Source organism: Notolepis coatsorum (assembly GCF_963971535.1).
Source record: "Notolepis coatsorum genome assembly, chromosome: 5".
Taxonomy (NCBI): Eukaryota; Metazoa; Chordata; class Actinopteri; order Aulopiformes; family Paralepididae; genus Notolepis; species Notolepis coatsorum.
Window position 1 is genome coordinate 7,797,079 of NC_140169.1, and position 22,800 is coordinate 7,819,878.

Consider the following 22,800-nt stretch of genomic DNA (forward strand, 5'->3'; position numbering starts at 1 on the left):
CTCAGTCAAGACATGTCAATACCTACTCAGTCAAGACATGTCAATACCTACTCAAGACATGTCAATACCTACTCAAGACATGTCAATACCTACTCAAGACATGTCAATACCTACTCAAGACATGTCAATACCTACTCAGCTTTCTGTGTCGCTGAAACTAAATGTGTCACGTTGCCTATTGGACCATGAGAGGTTCAACCTATTAGTGACATCAGCACCTGAGATTTCAGTACAGAGACGCTCTCTCTCTTCAGGGGAAGAATGTGAAAAAGCGCTCTGGTGACGAGTTCTGCACAACAATCTGTATATTAGTCAAAGTGTCAGAGTGGAGTGGAGGAAATCTTTAACGCCTCCTTCTCTTCCCTCAGATACATTCTACTGCGAGGAGCTGAATGAAAAGATCAGGCTACTCTATCGTCTCCACATACCACCAGGTAAATTCCACAGTCCAAGAACAAGAAAGCAGCCGGGGCGCTGCCAGAGTGACGCACCAAATCTACACCGGGAAAAAGAGAAAAACACAAGGAGTAAAAAAAAATTGAAACTTACAAAAGCCACCGGAGCACAACATTTCACCAAAATGACGGAAGGTTCACACTGGGTAGACTGGGTACTGAGGCAGATCAATGATGGGGCTATCAGACAGACACGGTTCTGGTTCTGGCTCTGACTCCATTCTGGAGTCTCAGAACCTTGGTGCTTTCTGGCAAACCAGCCCGCGTTCACACCAGTTTAAGCAGAACCAAAGTTCCACCAGTTCTCCGTCATCAACGGTTACTCAGGCGGATGTAAACACAATAGTGGCAAAATGGCGGATCGCATTGGTTATCTGCAAGCTTTCGTTCTGTTACTTTAGATATTTGTTTTTATCCAACAATCCAGCATGAACCGACTGTTGATGGTGAGAAGACGTAGAAGACTATTACATATAAGGCGAATGGTATGTAAAAAGTATACTTTTTATTTTTATTTATTTTGTACTGTAAATAATTAAAACGTATAATAAATAATAAAGTTGTCCCCCAAAGAGGGGGGGGGGGGGGGGGGGGGGTGGATGGAGTGCCCTCAAAAAAGGGCCGGGAAAAAAGCTGGAAAAAAAATAAAAAATAAAAGAATTTAAATATTGTTATGAGGTACGATATTATTTTAACACTTTGGTTGCCTTGGGTTAAATTCATGATATACCATAGGTTGCCGGCTCTATTTGTCTATGGAGAAGTACCCCTTCTTTGCATGGCTATAACTTTTTAAATTCTATTGCTACATTGCCATTATTAGGGCCCATTCAAAGTCCTATATGTATTGTTCATTGTGTAGCAACGTTAAACTTTTTCATTCACATATTCATAGTAAAGTATGGTCTAATGTATAAGTATGTTTTCATCTCTTTCTGCAGCTTTCTCCAGAACGTGATCTATAGCCCCAAATGCATTATATTGATGTTTTATGGCAATCAGCGCGATATAAAAAATTCCAACTAGACGTACTTCTAGAAGTTACTACACGTCATCTGATGTTGACCGGATGGGCTAGGGGGCGTTTATAATTCCGTGGGCAGCGTTATACCAATCATCTAATGTGGGTCAAATGTTGATAATAGCAGTTAGTATCGAAGACGGTAACGTTACACGCTGAAACTCACCCCAGTCTCCGCGCGCCGTTGGGCGATCATCGTAGAGTAGAAATCTTATCATTATGGGATGTAAATTTACCCGGTCCATCTCCAGCTTGTATAATGGTATATACGTCCAAATCATGTTGTTTATCGAGTTATTGGCAATCGATCACTGTGTATTGTGACGAGCTAGAATGCCGGGACCTATAGCGAGCGCCCGGAAGTAATACGGACGTCCAGCACAACCTCTATGCCACTTCCTGTTAAAGCGATTGCGCCGATCGGCCACCAGATGGCGCTCCTGAACCGCCAGAGAGCTCAGTGGGTCCTCCTGGTGGATCTCAGGCCAGCGGAGGGGACATATGAATCCGATCGCAGATTTTTGAAATATTGATATAAGGACGCTGTACAGCGTCCTCCGGCAACTTGAGCATGGCCGGCAATGACATCTAAAGACGTTTCATGGCAGCCAAAGTGTTAAGTATTTAAATCAAGAATGGATTAATTTACGCTGGTGTTTCCTGAGGTAAATAGAACTCTGTTGATGCCCAAATCGGCAGACCACTGCAAATTCTTTATTTCCACTGACATTGTTGTCAGTCGCTGTCTCCTTCCTTCTGTCGCTTCCTGTTCTTTTGCATGTCTTCAAAGCCTAGAACATGACACGCCCACTGATGATGTCACGGTTCACAAGGAAGAAGCTACTTATTTTTTTGTTCCAGCTGAGACAAAACTGTTCAGGTTCTGAACCAATACATTTTCGGTCTGAACATGCCGGCCGGTTCAAAATTAGGTTCGGGAACCGGAACCGGCACGGAGCCCTGCCGGTGTGAAAGGGCTATGAGAGTGTAAGCTTTAATAATGTAAACATGTTAAGTTGGGAGTGTTGTGTACATTCATAGCTAAAGGCTATGTAGTTTGAGTACTTTCGAGTGATGTATCACATTTCACACTTTATCGACTTTGCAATTTACATTTACATTTAGTCATTTAGCTGACGCTTTTATCCAAAGCGACTTACAAGTTCTGTACGACAAGTCATCAGGAAGGGCACAACTCTATCAGCTGAGTAACAATGTTCATCAAAGTGTTGAGTGCTACAGTGTAGGTTAGTATTTATTAGGGCTGACCCCTATTAGTCGATTAGTCGACTAATCGGTCGAAAGGAGCCGTAGTCGACTGCCAACCTCTTAGTCGAATACAAAAAGTAAAAAAAAAATCTTTTTTATAAAAGAAATATATATATATATATATTTTTCATTCTTTCCAAAAGAAAAGAGGCCTAGAAGCGTGGCTAACGCTAATGGCGCGCATACCAGAGGATAACTGCCTACGAAAACAGGCACAGAGGCACTGAAAGAGGGTTTCACCCATCTAATGAACACACAAATATCAAGATGTATCCATCAGTGGACCAATTGCATGCTTTTGCAGAGGACAAGAAGCCTTCAGTCGACTCCTTCAGACATTAAGCACCCCCACAGCCCAAATGGAATGAAAAAAAAAATATATATATATATATTATATTTATTTATTTAAATTTTTTAGTCGACTAACGGAAAATTTTGGCCAATCATAGTCGACTATCCAAATCCTTAGTCGGGGACAGCCCTAGTATTTATATAATACTAATAATAATAATAATAATATAATTGCAAATACATCGAAACTAAATATGGTTCTTGCTCTGAAGGTTCAGTCACGGTAGTTCTAACATGATCCATCTTGTTAAATGAAGGTCAAAGCATTGATTTGTTTGTCTGTGTGTCCAGCTCTGACCGAGCACGAAGATGACCCGTCCCCCATGAGCCCGCTGCTGTCCACCACCAGACCCCTCTTCGTAGACCTGGCCACTGGTACGTCTCACGGCCCGCCCCGCTGGAGCCTGTCACTGTTCAGTCTACTCGGTAGTACTCTGGTACACTGACTGGTGACTCTTAAGGGGGCGCATTCATACCTAGCTTGTTTGGAGCAGATTGTTCAAAACACACACACACACAAAAAAGTATAATTAAGATGCTAGGGGATTTTTCCAAATGTTCAATTTTTTATCATCACAACTGGGTCATTATCTTTTGCGTTTTTTTGCATGTTCTAAATAGTCAAATAAGATAAGATGAGATATTCCTTTATTGATCCCCTTGAGGAAATGTGGGTGTCATAGCAGCATGGGGGAGGTGGAGGGGAGGTACAGGTATGGGCAGGGTAATAGTAGAAAGACATAAATATAGGCAATACAATTATATAGATGCGTGAGTATATCCACCGTCACGATGGACTTCATGTGTTGTGAAGTGACATGTGGCACGTAGAGGTACTGCAAGTAAACTCACTCCCCTTAAAAGGCATCCAGACCCATTACTTAGAAGTGAGTTCACCTCTTGGTATAGTGGTCTGCGATGTCGCCCGCGGTGCGGGAGACCGGGGTTCGACTCCCACTCAGGGCATGTCAAATGAGACCGGTTTCACATATGATTGGCCAACTGTGTGTAATTATAGATCTGACTTGGCTGTTGTTCACAATTGCAACCAATAAAAAAAAAAAACATATAGCTGTATAAAGATTATATGGAATATAATGAAATATATTACTTTTGTTTTGTAGATATTTGTATATATTACTCTTGTGAAATGTCACAAGTCGTCAACTTGTCGACTTCATTGTCCAGGGTCGTAACTCATAAATATAATATTTCTAACATGCACTTGAAGGCTGGGTGGTGTAGAGGTCTAAGCACTCGTCTACTACCGCATGAAATCCGGGGTTCAATTTCTTGGTCAGTCATTCTTACCAACACAATTGCCGGGAGGGGTTCTGGGGGAGACCTCTATGCATGTTACGTTCTCCCAGTGAAACTCCTCGCTTTCAGGTGAAAAGATGCGGCTGGCGACTCCACATGTATCAGAGGAGACATGTGGTAGTCTACACTAGGGATGATCCGATATTGGTATCGGTATCGGCCGCCGATATCAGTAAAATAGCTGGATCGGGTATCGGTAAAAGAAAAATCTGATTTTTCTTTATTTAAATTTTGTTTTTAATAATAAATAAAATAAGAAATAACCATTCAGTACATTTATATCTATGTGTTAATTTGTTACATTTAGTTTCACTAAGTTAGGAAAGTAATGTTTTAAGTCAAGCCTGATGTTGCCTTGGACAAAAGAATGATCCCAGTGTCTTCCACACAGTGACAGTGAGGCATACAGTTTATTAATTGAATGAATGAAGTTTATTTTCTCTTTGTTTACAACAAATCAAAAACACACTTGTGATCCTTTACAATTCTTAAAAACAAAAGATATTTTAATATATAAAAATAAAAAAAAACTTGGATACTTTTTTGGGGGGGGAAATTGGACAATGGGTATCGGATCGGTATCGGTATTGGCCAATACCCAAACCCAGGTATCGGTATCGTATCGGGACTGAAAAAGGATCGGTGCATCCCTAGTCTACACCCTCCGCAGACCGACAGAGGAGGCATGTGGTAGTCTATACCCTCCCCAGACCGACATAGGAGGCATGTGGTAGTCTATACCCTCCTCAGACCAACGGCATGTGGTAGTCTATACCCTCCCCAGACCGACATAGGAGGCATGTGGTAGTCTATACCCTCCCCAGACCGACATAGGAGGCATGTGGTAGTCTACACCCTCCCCAGACCGACATAGGAGGCATGTGGTAGTCTATACCCTCCCCAGACCAACGGCATGTGGTAGTCTATACCCTCCCCAGACCGACAGAGGAGGCATGTGGTAGTCTATACCCTCCCCAGACCAACGGCATGTGGTAGTCTATACCCTCCCCAGACCAACGGCATGTGGTAGTCTATACCCTCCCCAGACCGACAGAGGAGGCATGTGGTAGTCTATACCCTCCCCAGACCGACATAGGAGACGTGTGGTAATAATAATAATAATAATAGATTGGATTTGTAATGCACTTTTTGTTCGCTGGGATCCCAAAGTGCTACACTACATGGTTAAAACAGTTAAAAAAATAGAATAAAAATAGTTATTAGTAAAACAAATAAAATAAAATACAGAATAAAAATAGAACATAGTTAATTAAAAACATAGTATAAACAGACAATTTAAAAACAGAGCGCAATAAAATTTAAATAAAAAGCTAACAGTCAAAGGCCTTTTTGAACAGATAGGTTTTCAGGCCTGCTTTGAAAGAGTCCAGGCTCTGTGGTGCCCTCAGCTGGATGGGGAGGCTGTTCCACAGGCGTGGTGCAGCCGTGCAGAAGGCTCGGTCACCCATGGTGCAGAGCCGGGTATTGGGGACCTGAAGGAGCAGGCTACCTGCGGATCTGAGGGTGCGGGTGAAGGATTGTGGAGTGATGAGTTCCTGAAGGTAGAGGGGTGCGTGTCCGTTTATGCAGTTATGGGTGATTGTAAGGATTTTGTAGTTGATCCGGGATGAGACGGGGAGCCAGTGTAGTGAGTGAAGGATGGGGGTTATGTGAGCGTGTTTACGGACTCTCATCAGGATCCGGTAGTCTATACCCTCCCCAGACCGACATAGGAGAAGTGTGGTAGTCTATACCCTCCCCAGACCAACATAGGTGGCATGTGGTAGTCTATACCCTCCCCAGACCAACATAGGAGGCATGTGGTAGTCTACACCCTCCCCAGACCGACATAGGAGACGTCTGGTAGTCTACACCCTCCCCAGACAAAACAAAGGAGACATGTAGTCTACACCCTCCGCAGACCGACAGAGGAGGCATGTGGTAGTCTATACCCTCCCCAGAAAGACAGGAGACGTGTGGTAGTCTACACCCTCCCCAGACCAACACAGGAGACATGTGGTAGTCCAAACCCTCCCCAGACAAAACAAAGGAGACATGTGGTAGTCTACACCCTCCCTAGACAAAACACAGGAGACATGTGGTAGTCCAAACCCTCCCCAGACAAAACAAAGGAGACATGTGGTAGTCTACACCCTCCCCAGACTAACGGAGGAGACTGGGGGATGGGAGAAAAATGTACAAACCTTTTTTATTTTTATTTTATACATATATTGTTATTACGAAACTGTTTCATAATTCACTGCATGATTTCGTGAATGGTTGCCAGTCAAAACAGTCCGTCGGTAAGGAGTTTTTCCTCACTGCTGAAAAGTTTACTAGTTGGATAATATACAGAGCTTTCTATCCCCACCGTGTCATGATGTTCTGTGTCGTGTAGATTGCGAGGAAGTTTGCGGGGAAATAAAGGAGATCAAGGAGATCAAGGACTACCAGGAGCAGCTGAAGCAGATGTTAAAGGACCTGGGCAAGAAGAAGGAGAAGGACGTAGAGAAACCTCTACCTCTTATGAACCAGGTGGAACGACCGGCTTCATTTAAACACATTTACATTTATATTTATATTTACATTTTACAGTTATCCATTATTCGACTTACAAATGGTGTACAAGTTAACACCTCTGCTGGCTAAGGGTAAGTGTAGTATAGAGTAGACATATTAGCATAGTAGGTAGTGGTATAGACATAGTAGCTAAGTACATAGTAGATAGTAGTATAGACATAGTAGCATAGTAGTATAGACATAGTAGCATAGTAGGTAGTAGTATAAGTATAGTAGATAGTAGTATAGACAAAGTAGCATAGTACATGATAGTAAAAGACAACAAGGTTCATTTTATTTAATTTTTTTATTCGGGTATTGATAGAAGAAGTCTGTTTACGTTAAGTCATATGCAAATTAATCTGCATCTCCACCATATTACCCAGTGTCCACTAGGGATGTCACCATTAACCGGTTTCACTATTAACCGTGATTAAAAACGTCAGGGTTTATAAACCGTAAGCATTTTACAAGCTATGGTATCTGTGTCTTCAATATTCTATACATTCTTTTGCCTTTTTTAAAGCTAAGTTCAGCCATTAGATCTTTTTAGTAGGTATGTTTTTGAGGAAGAACAATGGATTTATTTTTACAAAAATAAGGAAAATGAATGGCAGGTGAAATATAAAATTAATACTGCTGTACTGTTTGTTTATAATTCAGAAGTATTATATTTATATTATATTTTCATGTGTGTATTAATCTGCACGACAAATAAAGACTTATTCTTCTATAGAATGCGGTTATGGATAGGTGGCCTTCCGTTTATTAAGGTCGAATGGATGGACCATGGGTCCACTTCCAGACATTGGATGATTGAGGAATCGGGAAACGGAGAGTTTTTCTAACGTTTTGAAATGGATTCGTGCATGAATGTGGACTTGGGTACACGTTGTTTGGGTACCGGTAAGTAAGTTATGTTATGGTTAAGCGTATGGAAGATGAACGTACGAATTATGAATGCCGGGAGTGTATGTTTGGTAAACCATTCCAGTTCGACTGTGTGCGTGCGTATTGGCTTGGTGATTCACTACAGGGGTTTAACAGCTTCATTTTGATTATCAGTTAATCAATGCAGAATCAATTTTGTGCATCTGTATGTGTAGTTGTGTACTGTCGTGAGTTTGTGAGTCACATTGGTCTAATTTCAGCCTCCGTTATACGTTATTTGTTCCGTATGACTCGTTTCATATGTGTGTGTCTCGAATGTGCGCGCTGATTTGTTTAAGTTGGTAACACGGGTCGCTAAGGAATTTAGGTTTGAGGTTGAAGAAAGTGCACTTTTAGGTTGAGAGAATGGCCCTAATGTCAACGTGTTTCAATATAAGCGTTATGTATGGTGATAACGAGTATATTGTTAGCTTAACTTAGCTCCGCTTCGCCCCCCCCCCGCCCCCCCCCCCCCCCGCTGATGAAAATGAGTCATACTGCCATAATACCCATACCGGGGTATTATGTCAGCAAGGTATGATGGTATGAAAAAAATTATACCGCCCAAGCCTTAATGTAGCTTAATGTATCGCGGTGTTAAAACGGACATTCCTACCTCAACATGTAGCTTAATGTATCGTGGTGTTAAAACGGACACGTTCCATTGTTGTTTCTGTTCCCTGCAGCGGGAGTTCATCCAGTTCTGCAAGACGCTCTACAGCATGTTCCACGGTGACCCAGACGAGAACGACCTCTTCCAGGCCATCGCCACGGTGACCAGCCTGGTGCTGCAGATCGGAGAGGCCGGCCATCGCAGCCGCCGTTCTACTTCGGACGCCACGGACTCCGAACAGGCAGGGCCGAAGCAGGAAGTGGCAGCGGAGAACGTGGAAGAGCCCTCTGTCTTCGGCGCTGAAGGTAACAACGAGGAGGACGGGGACGAGTGGACGGTCAGCTACGCTCAGATACTGGCCTCTCTGCTGACGGAACAGGCGCTGGTCAACTTTTTGGAAACGCCGGTGGACCTGTCGGTTAAAATAACCAAGGCCAAGGAGAAGCAGTACCACCAGCGGGCTGGTTTGCTCATGCTCCAGCGAGGAACCAGCTAGTTTCATCACGACCAACAGAGACTGAGCTACCAAACCTACCATAGATGTCTAACCAGATGATACCATAGGTATCTTATAGGGATGCCCCGATCACGTTTTTTGCCACCGATACCGATCACCGATCGTCGTGAGCCATATCGGCCGATACCGATCCGATACCGATAGTTTTTGATTAAAAAGAAATTAAAATTTATTTTATAATTTCTTTTTTTTTATAAAATATATATATTATATAATTAGACTTGTACTTGTATTATCTGCGAGACATCGCCACCACGCAACAAGTCAAAATGCTCGCTATCTGCAAACAGCTCCACTGTCTGTGTGTACTCTAGTAGCCTCCAGCTCCAAAAAGGATTCTCCTGTGCTGCAGCTGGACCCTATTGGTATAACGTTACTGTGCTTTGGTCATATCACATTCAGCAAGCCCTCAGCTCGAATACGCATTGAATCAATGTTATAAGACATTGATATCAAGAGCTATCTGTAGCTACTGCTAGCCGGCTAGATGACGTTAAGACAGAACTTTTTAGTTCAATGGGACATTTCGTTTTGAACAGTGAACTAACGTCAGCTAACGCAAGCTAACGGAGGTATCAACATGGACTACTAGACTTGCTGGAGCATTTGTTGATATCAGGAGCTATCAGTAGCTAGCCGGGCTAAATACCGTTAGACAATGCCTACTAAAAGTGAATAGTTGACTGGGTAATTTTGTTTAAACAGTAACGATAGCTAGGTAGCTAACGTTAGCTCAGGTCGAATGCACTATAGACTCGAGCAGAGGAGCCGCCTCTCAGTCCTCTGTGTTTACAAACTGTACACGGGTGCGGGCGGGGCAAGGGAGCAGCGGCAGTTTGCAGGTCCTGTGTGTCTGAGACAGACAGCGAGTGAGATCTCCGCTTGATCGGTTTCCGCGATCGGCGAATATGACTCATTATCGGAATTCACAGATCGCATATTTATACTGATTATCGGCCGATAACGATCGGTGGCCGATCGATCGGGCATCCCTAGTATCTTACAATGTTCCTAATGAGGAAATCCATTATTGGTATCAGTTGAAATCTATTTTTTGCTTTTTTTTTTGAGGACACATCACTTGGCTTTGTGCTACAGAGGTTGTTTGGGCCAGAATACAAGAATCCCAGCAAGTAACTTTTGCCACTAGTAAGATTCTTGGATAGACTGTGTACTGTAGCCTATATTGGAAAAACAACCCCACGCGCAAACAACCTGGGAAATGTTCCGACATTAAAGAACAGACGTAGTCAAGAGGAGTCGGTATCTTTCTCTCTGCTAGTCTCTGTGCCCACAGTTCACAGCTGGCATCAAGTGTGCATGAACCAAGAGTCCCGATGTGCCTGTGTTTTAAGGGCTATACACATACAATGTTTGAAGCCAACGTCCGGTATTTCTATTGGAATACGACGTTTGAATCACACTGAATTGGAATCACGCCGGACACCAGACTAAGGTGCCAGGTTGTCAGCAGCCTCTAGCAGCCTTTTCTATTAAATATATGGCTCCGCTGGCAATTATCTATGTTGGTAACGAGAAGCAAAAACAATATTGGGGCTATACTGCCAAAATAACCATATGGGGAAATTCAAAGCCTTATTCTTACTCTTCGGTCCAGTTTCGAGGTCTACGAAGAAGCACAAAGGAAAGATGCCTATTGTTAGTGTTTTTCAAAACACGTGCATGATAATCACGGTCATGAGAGATGAGTCATGATAATCACTGTCATGAGACATGAGTCATGATGATCACTGCCATGAGAGATGAGTCATGATAATCACGGTCATGTGAGATGAGTCATAATAATCACGGTCATGAGAGATGAGTCATGATAATCACTGTCATGAGACATGAGTCATGATGATCACTGCCATGAGAGATGAGTCATGATAATCACGGTCATGTGAGATGAGTCATAATAATCACGGTCATGAGAGATGAGTCATGATATACACTGTCATGAGACATGAGTCATGATATTTACTGTCATGAGACATGAGTCATGATAATCACTGTCATGATCGAGACATGAGTAATGACAACCCTGAAAGCTACTGGGACTGCATTCATCAGCTTCTCAGAATAAGAATACTGATCTAGCTTGGTCAGATCAGATCATTAACTAGCTGCTCTCAGATCAGATCACCACTCCCATTCACCTTCACACAGGGGGGAGAGTAAGAAGCCGTCTTGAAGTCATCTTTATGGTTGTTTCATGTGAGATGATTTTTCAAATGCCTTTTTTGTTGATGAAAATCCACCCTAAAATATAATACACATTGTGCTACTCTAAATGAACTTGGAGATTTAAGTCAATATATCTATGAACATAGTAGGGCTGACCTTCGATTTTTTTTTTTGGAATTCGAAGCTTCAGGGCTGAAACTTTGCTTTCATGAAATATTGTAAGCCGTCATTTGAGGCTTTATAAAAGCAGCACAATGAACACAAATCTGTCAGTGCAGAGTCCGACCTCATCTTAAATAACAAACAGCATTGCTTGTTGTAGTTAACAAAGAGAGGCAGAGTTGATTTAGCAAAAAAAAAAATATATATCATATTTTTATTTTATTTATTTAATTTTTTTGTAATCAAATTTTATTTTCATATTCGAATCCCATGCCCATCGAACGAAGCTTTGAAGTATTTAAGACAGCCCTAGAACATAGGTAACCGTCTCTCCCTAAGCTGGAAATCGGAGCCTGAAGACTTTGTAATTTGTGTTTTTTTTGGAGTTGGTCATTCCATTGACAATTAACATAATTTTAGTTTGAGCTATACATCCAAATTAGTTGTATTTAAATGTAGGGCTTATAGCCCTGAATCAGAATATTGACCCATATCCCAGTAAAATCACCATGGTTACTGTCATGTCCTCATATCCCAGTAAAATCACCAGGGCTACTGTCATAGTGTCCTCATATCCCAGTAAAATCACCATGGTTACTGTCATAGTGTCCTCATATCCCAGTAAAATCACCAGGGCTACTGTCATAGTGTCCTCATATCCCAGTAAAATCACCAGGGCTACTGTCATAGTGTCCTCATATCCCAGTAAAATCACCAGGGCTACTGTCATAGTGTCCTCATATCCCAGTAAAAATCACCATGGTTACTGTCATAGTGTCCTCATCCCAGTAAAATCACCATGGTTACTGTCATAGTGTCCTCATCCCAGTAAAATCACCAGGGCTACTGTCATAGTGTCCTCATATCCCAGTAAAATCACCAGGGCTACTGTCATAGTGTCCTCATATCCCAGTAAAATCACCATGGTTACTGTCATAGTGTCCTCACATCCCAGTAAAATCACCAGGGCTACTGTCATAGTGTCCTAGGAGTTGTGATAGTGAGGCTGTGATAGTGAGGCTGTACTACAGTAGTAGTGAGGTTGTGATAGTGAGGCTGTGATAGTGAGGTTGTACTACAGTAGTAGTGAGGTTGTGATAGTGAGGCTGTGATAGTGAGGCTGTACTAGTAGTGAGGTTGTGATAGTGAGGTTGTGCTGTACACAATCATACAGTACATGATGGGAGGCAACATTCTAATATAGTTGAGGTTGAAAAATACAGAACCTATCCTTTTAACCAGAGACTTGTTCATGTTCAAAACATTGAAACTGAGTTGTACAATATTATATACTAAATAACATGTGTGAATTCTATTTTTATTGTGGATTTTCCCTTTTTAAAGGAGCAAGCAAACATGTTTTGATGAGTGCTTCTATACTGGGATATAGCCTCCGTCTCATTTCAATTGCACTAGGTAAAACTCGTTCCTAAACCATTGTAAAGGGATGTTATTGGGGAATATTTCTTCTAAGTTATTCAGTATTATAGAGTTGTAAATTGCCTCTTCACCCTGGCAAAATGGGAACATGTCATGTTTTTATTTTATTTTTTAAGACAAGCAATACAACTGTATTTTTCAGTAGCATTCTTAGGCATCTTTAAAAATAATTGTGTTCAATGTATTTTGTTCGGTTTTGTGATAATAATGACCAAGGAATCAAAGAAAGGCCTTTTTAATTTACTGCCAAATATTTCCGTTGTGCCTAAGGACTTCCAATGATGGAAGTTTCTGAAAATTGTTATACACTGAAAATGTGCACCTGGCTATATACTGTATGTTCTTGTACCGTCTACTTTGATTGAATGTACTAAGTTCTTAAAAATAACTTGTTTTGAAGCATGGTTCATGTGCCTTTTGTTCTCGTCCACAAAACGCTTTCCACCCACGCTGTGTTATTGAGCCGGATTACAAAGACCAACGACCATCCCAGACACTTTCTTAATCACTGAATTACATACTGTATAAACTAAACTGCTGAGCCCCAAATGCAGTCCAGTTGGAGAGGGTTGTGATGATGAATGAGGTCTATCACATTCCCCAGAGTGAAGCACAGTATGAGGACGGTACCATTCTGCAGCCGCTCACATAACCGCAACATCTTAGATTCAAGTTTTATTTATAAACCCTGACTGGCCAAGTTTACTGCATTTATCTTCTGAGTATACATTTAGCAAAAACAACTGCGTACGCGGCCGGCAATCAATGTATAAAACACGCTCCCTTCTCTGAACACTTCCCCTCTTAGAGGAGCTGTTGGAACTGGCCACTAGGCTGCTCTGGACGCGTCTATTCTTTTACCAACGGATTTCCAGTTCCGCGTTCTGCGATCTGATTGGCCACTGACGTACCCTAGTTCTGCCCCCCGGTAAAAGCGTGTGTCCTTCCTTGAAACGAAGGAAGGATTCAAGGATGAGTCATGTTGAGGACCAACACAGGATGATTCAAATGAATTCATTAATTGTACTGCCCATGAAATTGGCATTCATAGTCCTCTAGACTCTAGAGTCTAGACTAGACCTACAGATGAAACCCATGAATACAGAGGTGCTTCACACTACTGACCGACTCAGCTGAGAGCGTCGTTTCTTGACTCAGCTGAGAGCGTCGTTTCTTGTTGTGATCGTGTCATCATATAAAAAATTGTCAAGCTACAATATTATAAAATCCTGTCAGGAATTGTGCCTCAAAGAATGAATGAACCGGCATTTCTAAGCACTTTAAACGTACCGCACTTTAGCGCACATAAAGTCATAGGCGGAAACACGGAAACAGCTGTTTACCATGGAGTTGGGCGTGCAGAACTGGCGTGTGATCGTGTCATCATATAAAAAATTGTCAAGCTACAATATTATAAAATCCTGTCAGGAATTGTGCCTCAAAGCATGAATGAACCGGCATTTCTAGCACCCACTCAACCCCACCCCACCTACCCAACCTCCTCCAATGTACAGTTTCTACGTCAAATGTATATACTCTCTGTTCTGGACTCTTTTTGTATCACAAACAGTACTGTATTTGCAAATCTGGTATGTCATAAATGTCTAGATGTAGCAGTACTGTCTATCTGTATGTCGTGTATGTCATATATGTTATGATGAATTAAAAATGGGGGACCCTGATGTAAACGAGACTTTCTCTGGTCTGCATCCCCTTAACAATTGTATGTATTGAGCTGTACTGTACTGTACCCATTCTGCAATCTGTTAATAACATTTTCTTTTTTTGATCCACTTTTTCTCCCATTTTTCTATATTTTTCTCCCATCCCAATTTCGTATCATCCAATTCAACCCTCCCCTGTCACGAACGCTGTTTCTTGCCTCCCACAAGCCGGCTGCAGTGAGGACTAAGTCATACATAGCACAAGTCCCCTCCGGTACTTGAGGTAACAGCAGTCGCATCTTTTCACCTGCGCAGCTCGGTCTCTCAGTGTCGAGGAGTAACGCGTGGGAGGCTCACGCTGCCCCCGACACTTCCTGATTCTACTGCGCAGGCGCACCAACCGACTTGTAGGAGTCGCTTGTTCACAACGTTCGATCCCCACCCTTCAGTTTTTCCCTCCCCGTAATACGGCCAATGTGTATTACTGCGGACGACCAGCCAAACTGAAAAACAATGTGGAGAGCTGGATTCGAACACGCGAATCCTAGCGTCTCCACACTGGTGGCGAGTGCCTTAGACCACTACACCACCTAGCCGCCCCTGTTAATAACATTTTCAATCAATCAATTTAAACTTACCGCACTGGAAACAGCTGTTTACCGCGGAGTTGGGCGTGCAGAACTGGCGTGGGGAACTTACCGGGGGGCAGAACTAGCGTACGTCAGTGGCCAATCAGATCACAGAACGCGAACGCGGAACTGGAAATCTGCTGGTAAAAGAATAGACGCGCTCTGGACACTTCCCCTCTTAGAGGAGCTGTTGGGACGCGTCTATACTTCCCACAAGTAAGTTGTCCTTTTGCGCGATCTGATTGGCCACTGACGTTTCTGGTCATGTGACATGTGCGCCCAATTGTGTGATGTTCTTTGGACGGTTAAGCTTAGGCGCTCTTTCGAAGTTGGTTATGTGCGATTGGGCGCACATGTCACATGACCAGAAACGTGCGTGGCCAATCAGAGCGCAAAACGGGAACGCGGAAGGACAACTTGCTTGTGGGAAGTATAGACGCTGTTGGGACGCCTGAATTATTTTACTAACGGATTTCCAGTTCCGCGTTCGCGTTCTGCGCTCTGATTGGCCACTGACGTTTCTGGTCGCGCCAATCGTGTGATGGCAAGTTCTGCCACCGGTTAAGCTTAGGCACTCTTTCGAAGTTGGTTAAGGTTAGAGTTTGTCTTAGAGCAGGGCGATAGAACACCAGCCCTGATTCCAAACTCTAACCTTAACCAACTTCGAAAGAGTCGCCTAAGCTTAATCAGTGATAAACTAGGCGTTAGGTAGTTTGCTGCTGTTCGAGGCGGAAATGGGCGCGTCACGCGATTGGTCGCACATGTCACATGACCAGAAACGTCAGTGGCCAATCAGATCGCACCAGAAACGTCAGTGGCCAATCAGATCGCAGAACGCGAACGCAGAACTGGAAATCCGTTAGTAAAAGAATAGACGCTGTTGGGACTGATGCTTCCCTCTTAGAGGAGCTGTTGGAACTGGCCACTGGGTGGCACGGTAGGATAAGAGATGTGTTTCCGTCCAACTAGCTAATCGTAAACAATCTGGTTCATCTCATCAGCCATCTTGCCCACATCCTTAGCTACAGATGGGCATTCTATATCAGTGGGCCGCCCACTGAGTCAGCTGTGCCCTGGCTCTGTTCCTATAGGATGATGATGAAATGACCCGCCCTACTGTGGCCAAGTTCAGCTCCAACCCCATAGTGAAGTTTGCGGACGACACGGTGGTGGTGGGGCTGATCTCGGACAACGACGAGAAGGCCTACCGGGAGGAGGTTGAGGTACTGGAACGCTGGTGCCAGGACAACAGCCTGCTCCTGAACATTGGTAAAACCAAGGAGCTGATCGTGGATTTTAGGAGGAGACAGCAGGAGACACACACACCACTGAGGATAAATGTGGCTACCGTGGACAGGGTGAGCAGCTTCAAGTACCTGGGGGTCCACATCTCAGAGGACCTGACATGGACAACACACATAGACTCAGTCGTAAAAAAGGCGAAGCAGCGCCTCTACCACCTGAGACAGTTAAGGAAGTTCAGAGTATCTGGGAAGATACTCCAGTCCTTCTACTCCGGAGCTGTAGAGAGCATCTTGACTGGAAACATCACTGCCTGGTATGGCAACAGCACGGCACAGGACAAGAAGGCCCTACAGAGAGTGGTGCGCTCAGCCTAGCGTACCACGGGTATTGCACTACCACCCCTGCAGGTTCTATACAACAAGCGGTGCAAATCCAGAGCCTGCAGGATAATGAAAGACCCTCACCACCCCAACAACAGCCTGTTCATGCTGCTGCGGTCAGGCAAACGCCTGCGAGCACCAGTAACGAGGACAGAGAGACTTAGGCTCAGCTTCTTCCCCCAGGCCATCAGAGCCTTGAACACTGAACTCTCCACGCACAAGCACACATGAGCACACACACAACACACACACTGTACACGCTCACACACTAGCAGCCACTTTAACATGAGCACACACACACTCATGCTGCACACGCTCACACTATGGACACTTTACAGAAGGAAAGATCACGTTAAGAATAGTATAGTTTGAGATCGTATAATATAGCATTGTATAGCAGTGTACATAAAGACCCAATGCCTCATCCGTAGCTAACAGTGTACTGCACTGCCACAGGACCTAGCATGTCCTACCATGCTCTGTAAATAGCTCATGTACAGATATCGATATGCCTACTTTGTTTACTTGTTTATTGCACTATGTCGCTCTATTGGTTGGACTTTATTATTATTACTTGTATTATGCACATCGTTGCGGGCGAGACCCCCCGCATTTCACTGTATACCTGTATGCCGTGACAAATAAAACTCTTGTATCTTGTATCTTGTACTCTGCCTCTGATTGGCTTACACTGATATTCCTAGTTTTCTACTACCTAGCCAATCCAACCAACGAAGGTAACGTACTAGCCAATCACAGGCAGAGTAGTGCGGGTGACGGCCGGGTCATTGACTAGACCACCGCAACACTTCCGGGATTCTGAAATCGGGGAGGAGATAGCGGACGATTGTGGATGAGAGCCGTGATGTAAGTGGTTGCAGCTACGGCTGTGGGGGTGCTAGAGACATGATCGAATAGACTTGTATGCGCCTGAATCTCCTGAACACGGCGCGACCCATTCCTAATCGATCAGAACTAAATCGGCAGAGAAAAAGCCCATTTTTAAGCACCTATTCCCCATGCACATGCGCAGATTGCCCACGGATTGTGACGCCACGCACACCCGCCCTGGACTGTTCCATCAGAGGGGGGAGCTTCGGTGGTAGTGTGAGTGGCTACAGACCACTGCACTTAAATATAAACATTAGTCTACCTGGAGACTCAATGAGGTAATTGTAGATGTCGCCATAAGACGCGTCTGGCCATTTAGTGGGATCATTGTTTCATTATCCTGTTCGGCTGAAAGGACACTGGCCACCGAATTCCCCCCTCTGATGGAACAGTCCAGGGCGGGTGTGCGTGGCGTCACAATCCGTGGGCAATCTGCGCATGTGCATGGGGAATAGGTGCTTAAAAATGGGCTTTTTCTCGACCGATTTAGTTCTGATTGATTAGGAATGGGTCGCGCCGTGTTCAGGAGATTCAGGCGCATACAAGTCTATTCGATCATGTCTCCAGCACCCCCACAGCCGTAGCTGCAACCACTTACATCACGGATCTCATCCACATTCATTCATTTGCTCCCCCGCAATCTCCTCCCCGATTCGGAAGTGCAGTGGTCTATAGCGGCATCGCCTCTCAGAACTCGTTGCATTTTGTTTTTGCAACAGAACTGGATAGATCAACTGTTAACAACAGACTGGATATCTGCTTTTCTCAAACAACATGCTTTGCTTTTCGTGTTGCTGTGCGAAGGTGAGCTAAGTTATTATTTTACATTTAATTTAAATAAAAAAAAATATATATATAGGTATATAAAAAAAATTATAAAATGTTTGGCCAAAAAAAATAAAATTAATTTTCATTATTATAATTTAATTTATTTATTATTAACACATTGATTGCCACGCAGTATGCCCATCATTATACCCAGTCTACCACTGCTGTAAGCCTATGGAGATGTTTACCTTCTTTGCAGGGCTATCACTTTTTAAATATAGCTATATCTGCATTACTATGGCCCATTCAACATCGATTATCTATCGTTCCGGATGTGGGAATGTTATATTTTTTCATTCATACATTGTTGTGTTAATACCGTCGAGAATATAAGTATGTTTTTAAGCTTTTCTGCTGTAATTCCAAAAACGCTAGTTATAGGCCCTGACATTATCGATTGGCGTTTTTTTCCTATACGCGCTATATTAAAACATTCAAATGTATATGATCGGTATACATTATGCTTCATCATGCGTGAAGGAAAGGGGGGGGGGTCGTTTATAATTCCTTGATCGTCAGTAACGGCTTTATTTAGTATGGGTTGATATATTGATCAGACTGATTGCAAATGGACAATCGGGCTGAAAATAACGTTAGTTCGCCGATGAGACTGGAGGAAAAATATCCCAATTATTTGACGTCGATCTCCTAGGTCCATTTCCGAAATCATATCGATTATTGCGTTTAGAAAGCCATCCAAATGCACTCAAGTGTGTATATTGATCCACGTAACAATATATCTCTGGGGGAGGAATTTCCTCGATGCACCGATCGCCACTTCCGGTTTGGCGTGAGTGTAACTCGCCTGACCATCCACCAGGCGGCGGTATTGAGGCGTTGCAATCTCAGACAGGGTGCCGCTGCAGTCCGGAGGGAGGCTGGATGAATTATGAATGCCATGAAAAAAAAATGAAATATTGATCCAAAAAACGATTTACGCCGTTGTTGGCGTTCAACGCATGGCGGGCAATAACGACTTACGCCGTTTATGGCGCACAATGTGTTAAGACATGCAAGTTCACCCGCGAGCGTGATTAGACAAAAAGTCTAGGAGTCCGGGACCTATAAGCTAACGTCATAGCTAGCTAGCCTAAGAGCTAGCTACCTGTGCTGTGGTGTTCCACAAGGAAGCATACTAGGACCGCTACTGTTCCTAATTTATGCAAATGACATGTCGTCAGCTTGTGACTGCAACTTGTTCTTGTTCGGAGACGACTCAGCCCTGCTGGTCTCTGACAAGAACCAGTTACAGGTTGAAAAAACCCTCAGCTCAGAACTCGGCAGAATCTGTACCTGGCTCGCTGATAACAAACTATCATTACACCTGGGTAAAACAGAGTCCATTCTCTTCGGATCAAATAACAAACTCAGCAAGACCAACGGCTTCTCAGTTACAGTGGGTGACAATATTGTCACAAGGAAAGATGAAATTACATACCTAGGTTCCATCCTAGAGGCAAATCTTTCCTGTGACAAAATGGCATCCAAGGTAATAAAAAAAGTCAACCAACAAACTCGATTCTTGTACTGGATCTCCTCTCTGGTAAACAAGAATACCCTGAAGACTCTGGCAGGAGCACTCATTCAAGGGTACTACGACTATGCTTGCACCTCATGGTACCAAAGCACCTCAAAGGCGCTAAAAACAAAATTACAAACATCTCAAAACAAACTGGTCAGACTACCGCTTGACCTTACTCCTAGAACCCACCTCACCCCTGCCCACTTTGACAACCTAGGATGGCTTAGAGTAGACGACAGAGTACAGCAACTTGCAATGGGCCTGGTCTACAAGATACACTACACGACCAAGGTACCCATGTACATGTCAAAATACTTCCCAAAGGTCAGTGAATACCATGATCACAACACCAGAGGGAGCTCCACAAATCATGTTAAACCCAGATTTGGCTCAAACAAGGGACTAAACATGTTTTGCAATTATGCCACATCAATGTGGAACGCCCTACCCAAAGCTGTAAAGGAATGTGAATCACTACCCACTTTCAAAACCACTCTCAAAGAACACCTACGGGAGACTGCAATTCGAAACTGGCCCCTGTAAATGTCCTAACCCAACCCCCTACAATGTACAGTCAATGACCAAGTATGGTTTTGTCAATATTCCAATGTACAGTTTTGCTTGTACAGTTGTACAGTGTCGCCCACCCACCCACCCCTCCTACCCAACCCCCCCACCCAACTACCTCCAATGTACAGTCCCCCCCCCCACCCCACCTACCCAACCTCCTCCTCCAATGTACAGTTTCTACGTCAAATGTATATACTCTCTTTTCTAGACTCTTTTTGTACCACAAACAGTACTGCATTTGCAAATCTGGTATGTCATAAATGTATAGATGTAGCAGTACTGTCTATCTGTATGTCATATATGTTATGATGAATTGAAAATGGGGGACCCTGATGTAAACAAGACGAAAGTCTTTCTCTTGTCTGCATCCCCTTAACAATTGTGTGTATTGAGCTGTACTGTATTGTACCCATCCTGCAATCTGTTAATTATTCAGCTTTTGACCTAACCGCAAGCTATAACCGCAGGGAGGGCTAGGATGCTGTCAACGCTTGTTCACAGGCATCTTTGGTTGGAGCAATCTCCCCTTGAGGAGGAGAGGAGACTTCCCCTCCTCAGGGCTCCCCTCTCCGCGGATGGACTTTTTGGTCTGTCTGCACTCTGCAGGGGCGGTATTTCACCTGGGCTCCACGCCGCCCCACACTGCGCAGCCAGAGGTGAGAGCACGGCTGCGGCGAGGCCCCCGGCCAGCGGCCATGTGTCCCCTGCCTGAGGGTGACCTGGACACAAAGAGAACAGGTGGTCACAAGGCCGACAGCCTCGGCGGCCGAGGGATCGGCTATATTAGATAGGCACGCCCTGAAAAACCGTTGCCATCTAGCACGCTCTCCGGTTACTCCCCCCCGCTACACTACGGGACGCAGTCGGGCAGCGGGCCTCTCGGTGCTTGACGGTGCTGCAGGTGAGTGGTGAGTTTGTGGGCTGTGAGGCACACCTGTCTGCCACCCCCCACAGTCTATCAGTCTCTCCTCCCCAGTCTCAGTGATGCCTTCTGCACAGTCAGGTCTGGGCAGATTCTGCTCAAGTGTCTCATCCTGAGGAGTTGACACTCCGTCCCGCCTCTGTGCTGCCCGTTCTGCCGTCCGGAGGTCCACTCTGTTACGCCTGTAGAGAGTCCCATCAACATCAACGAGCCGCCACCGCCCTGTACGATCGCCAGGCAACGGACGCATTCTGACTTGGTCCCCAATGTCATCGCCCTGTCATAGTGTGATTTAGCCACACCTGAGTCTCTGTGACACCAACTGTCACACAGGGCTGCAGCAGACTAGGCGCTACTGGAAGCGAAGACTTCAGCCTGCGTGACATGAGACGTTGCGCCGGGCTGCTGCCCATCCCCTCAGTGGCCGTGTTGCGCCACTGCAGTATAGCCATCCATACATCTGTGCCATCTAGCATGGCCCTCTTGCATAAGGCTTTCGCTATCTTTACTGCCGATTCCGCTTTCCCGTTCGCCTGTGGGTGGTGGGGGGAGGAAGTGATATGGGTGAACCCCCATTCGTTTGCGAACATCCTGAACCTAGCAGAGTCAAAGCACCCCCCATTGTCTGAAATCACACAAACTGGTTGGCAACGAGTGACGATTGTGTCAGCTGACACATCTGGGAGTGGCTCAACCTCCCAGAAATCAGAATAATGATCGACCATTATCAAAAAGTCCTTCCCTGCATAGGAAAAGAGGTCCATGCTCACAGTCCATGGGCGCTCTGGAATATTGTGAGACATCATTGACCCCTTTTGCTGTGCTCATGCATATTCATTGCAGGCTGGGCAGTTGGACACGTGGTCCTTGATTTCCCCTCTCATATTTGGCCAGAATAGCGTGTCCCTAGCCTGCCTGTAGCATGCCTCCCCACCAATGTGAATTCTGCCCAGCATTTCCAACATCAGTGCCCTAGGTATGATAACACATTGCCCCCTGTAGAGCACTCCATTCTGCATGTTGATTTCATCACGGAAGGACCAATAGTCCCTCACACTCAGAGGTGCGTCCTCCTTCATATCCGGCCACCCCCGAAGCACGATCTACGGTTCTCATCAACCTCTGTGTACTGCAGGATCTGGCGGAACCTGTGGTCAGTAACGTTGAGGTGTTGTGCCTGGTCAACGTGCATAAACGCGGCCTGCTCTCCCTCTATGCTGCACACTGTGTGCTGTGTGTGTGTCATATCTGACCCCCTGTCCTGTGTTGTTGCTCTGCTTAGAGTGTCACTGATATACATCTCTGGCCCCGGCTTGTAAGTGACT

General features: G+C 44.5%; 1 protein-coding gene across 2 annotated transcripts in view; it reads left to right on the forward strand.

The window, feature by feature from the left end:
• Positions 1 to 13,186, forward strand: part of tbc1d8 (TBC1 domain family member 8) — a 188,990-nt gene extending 175,804 nt beyond the window's left edge. For both annotated transcript variants that reach the window (XM_084313944.1, XM_084313945.1), the window contains 4 exons: positions 369 to 434; positions 3,388 to 3,471; positions 6,815 to 6,951; positions 8,592 to 13,186. In XM_084313944.1, coding sequence (XP_084170070.1) covers positions 369 to 434; positions 3,388 to 3,471; positions 6,815 to 6,951; positions 8,592 to 9,014 — 710 coding nt within the window. In that variant the 3' untranslated portion in view covers positions 9,015 to 13,186. The remainder of the gene's footprint in view (positions 1 to 368; positions 435 to 3,387; positions 3,472 to 6,814; positions 6,952 to 8,591) is intronic.
• The last annotated feature ends 9,614 nt before the right edge of the window (positions 13,187 to 22,800 follow it).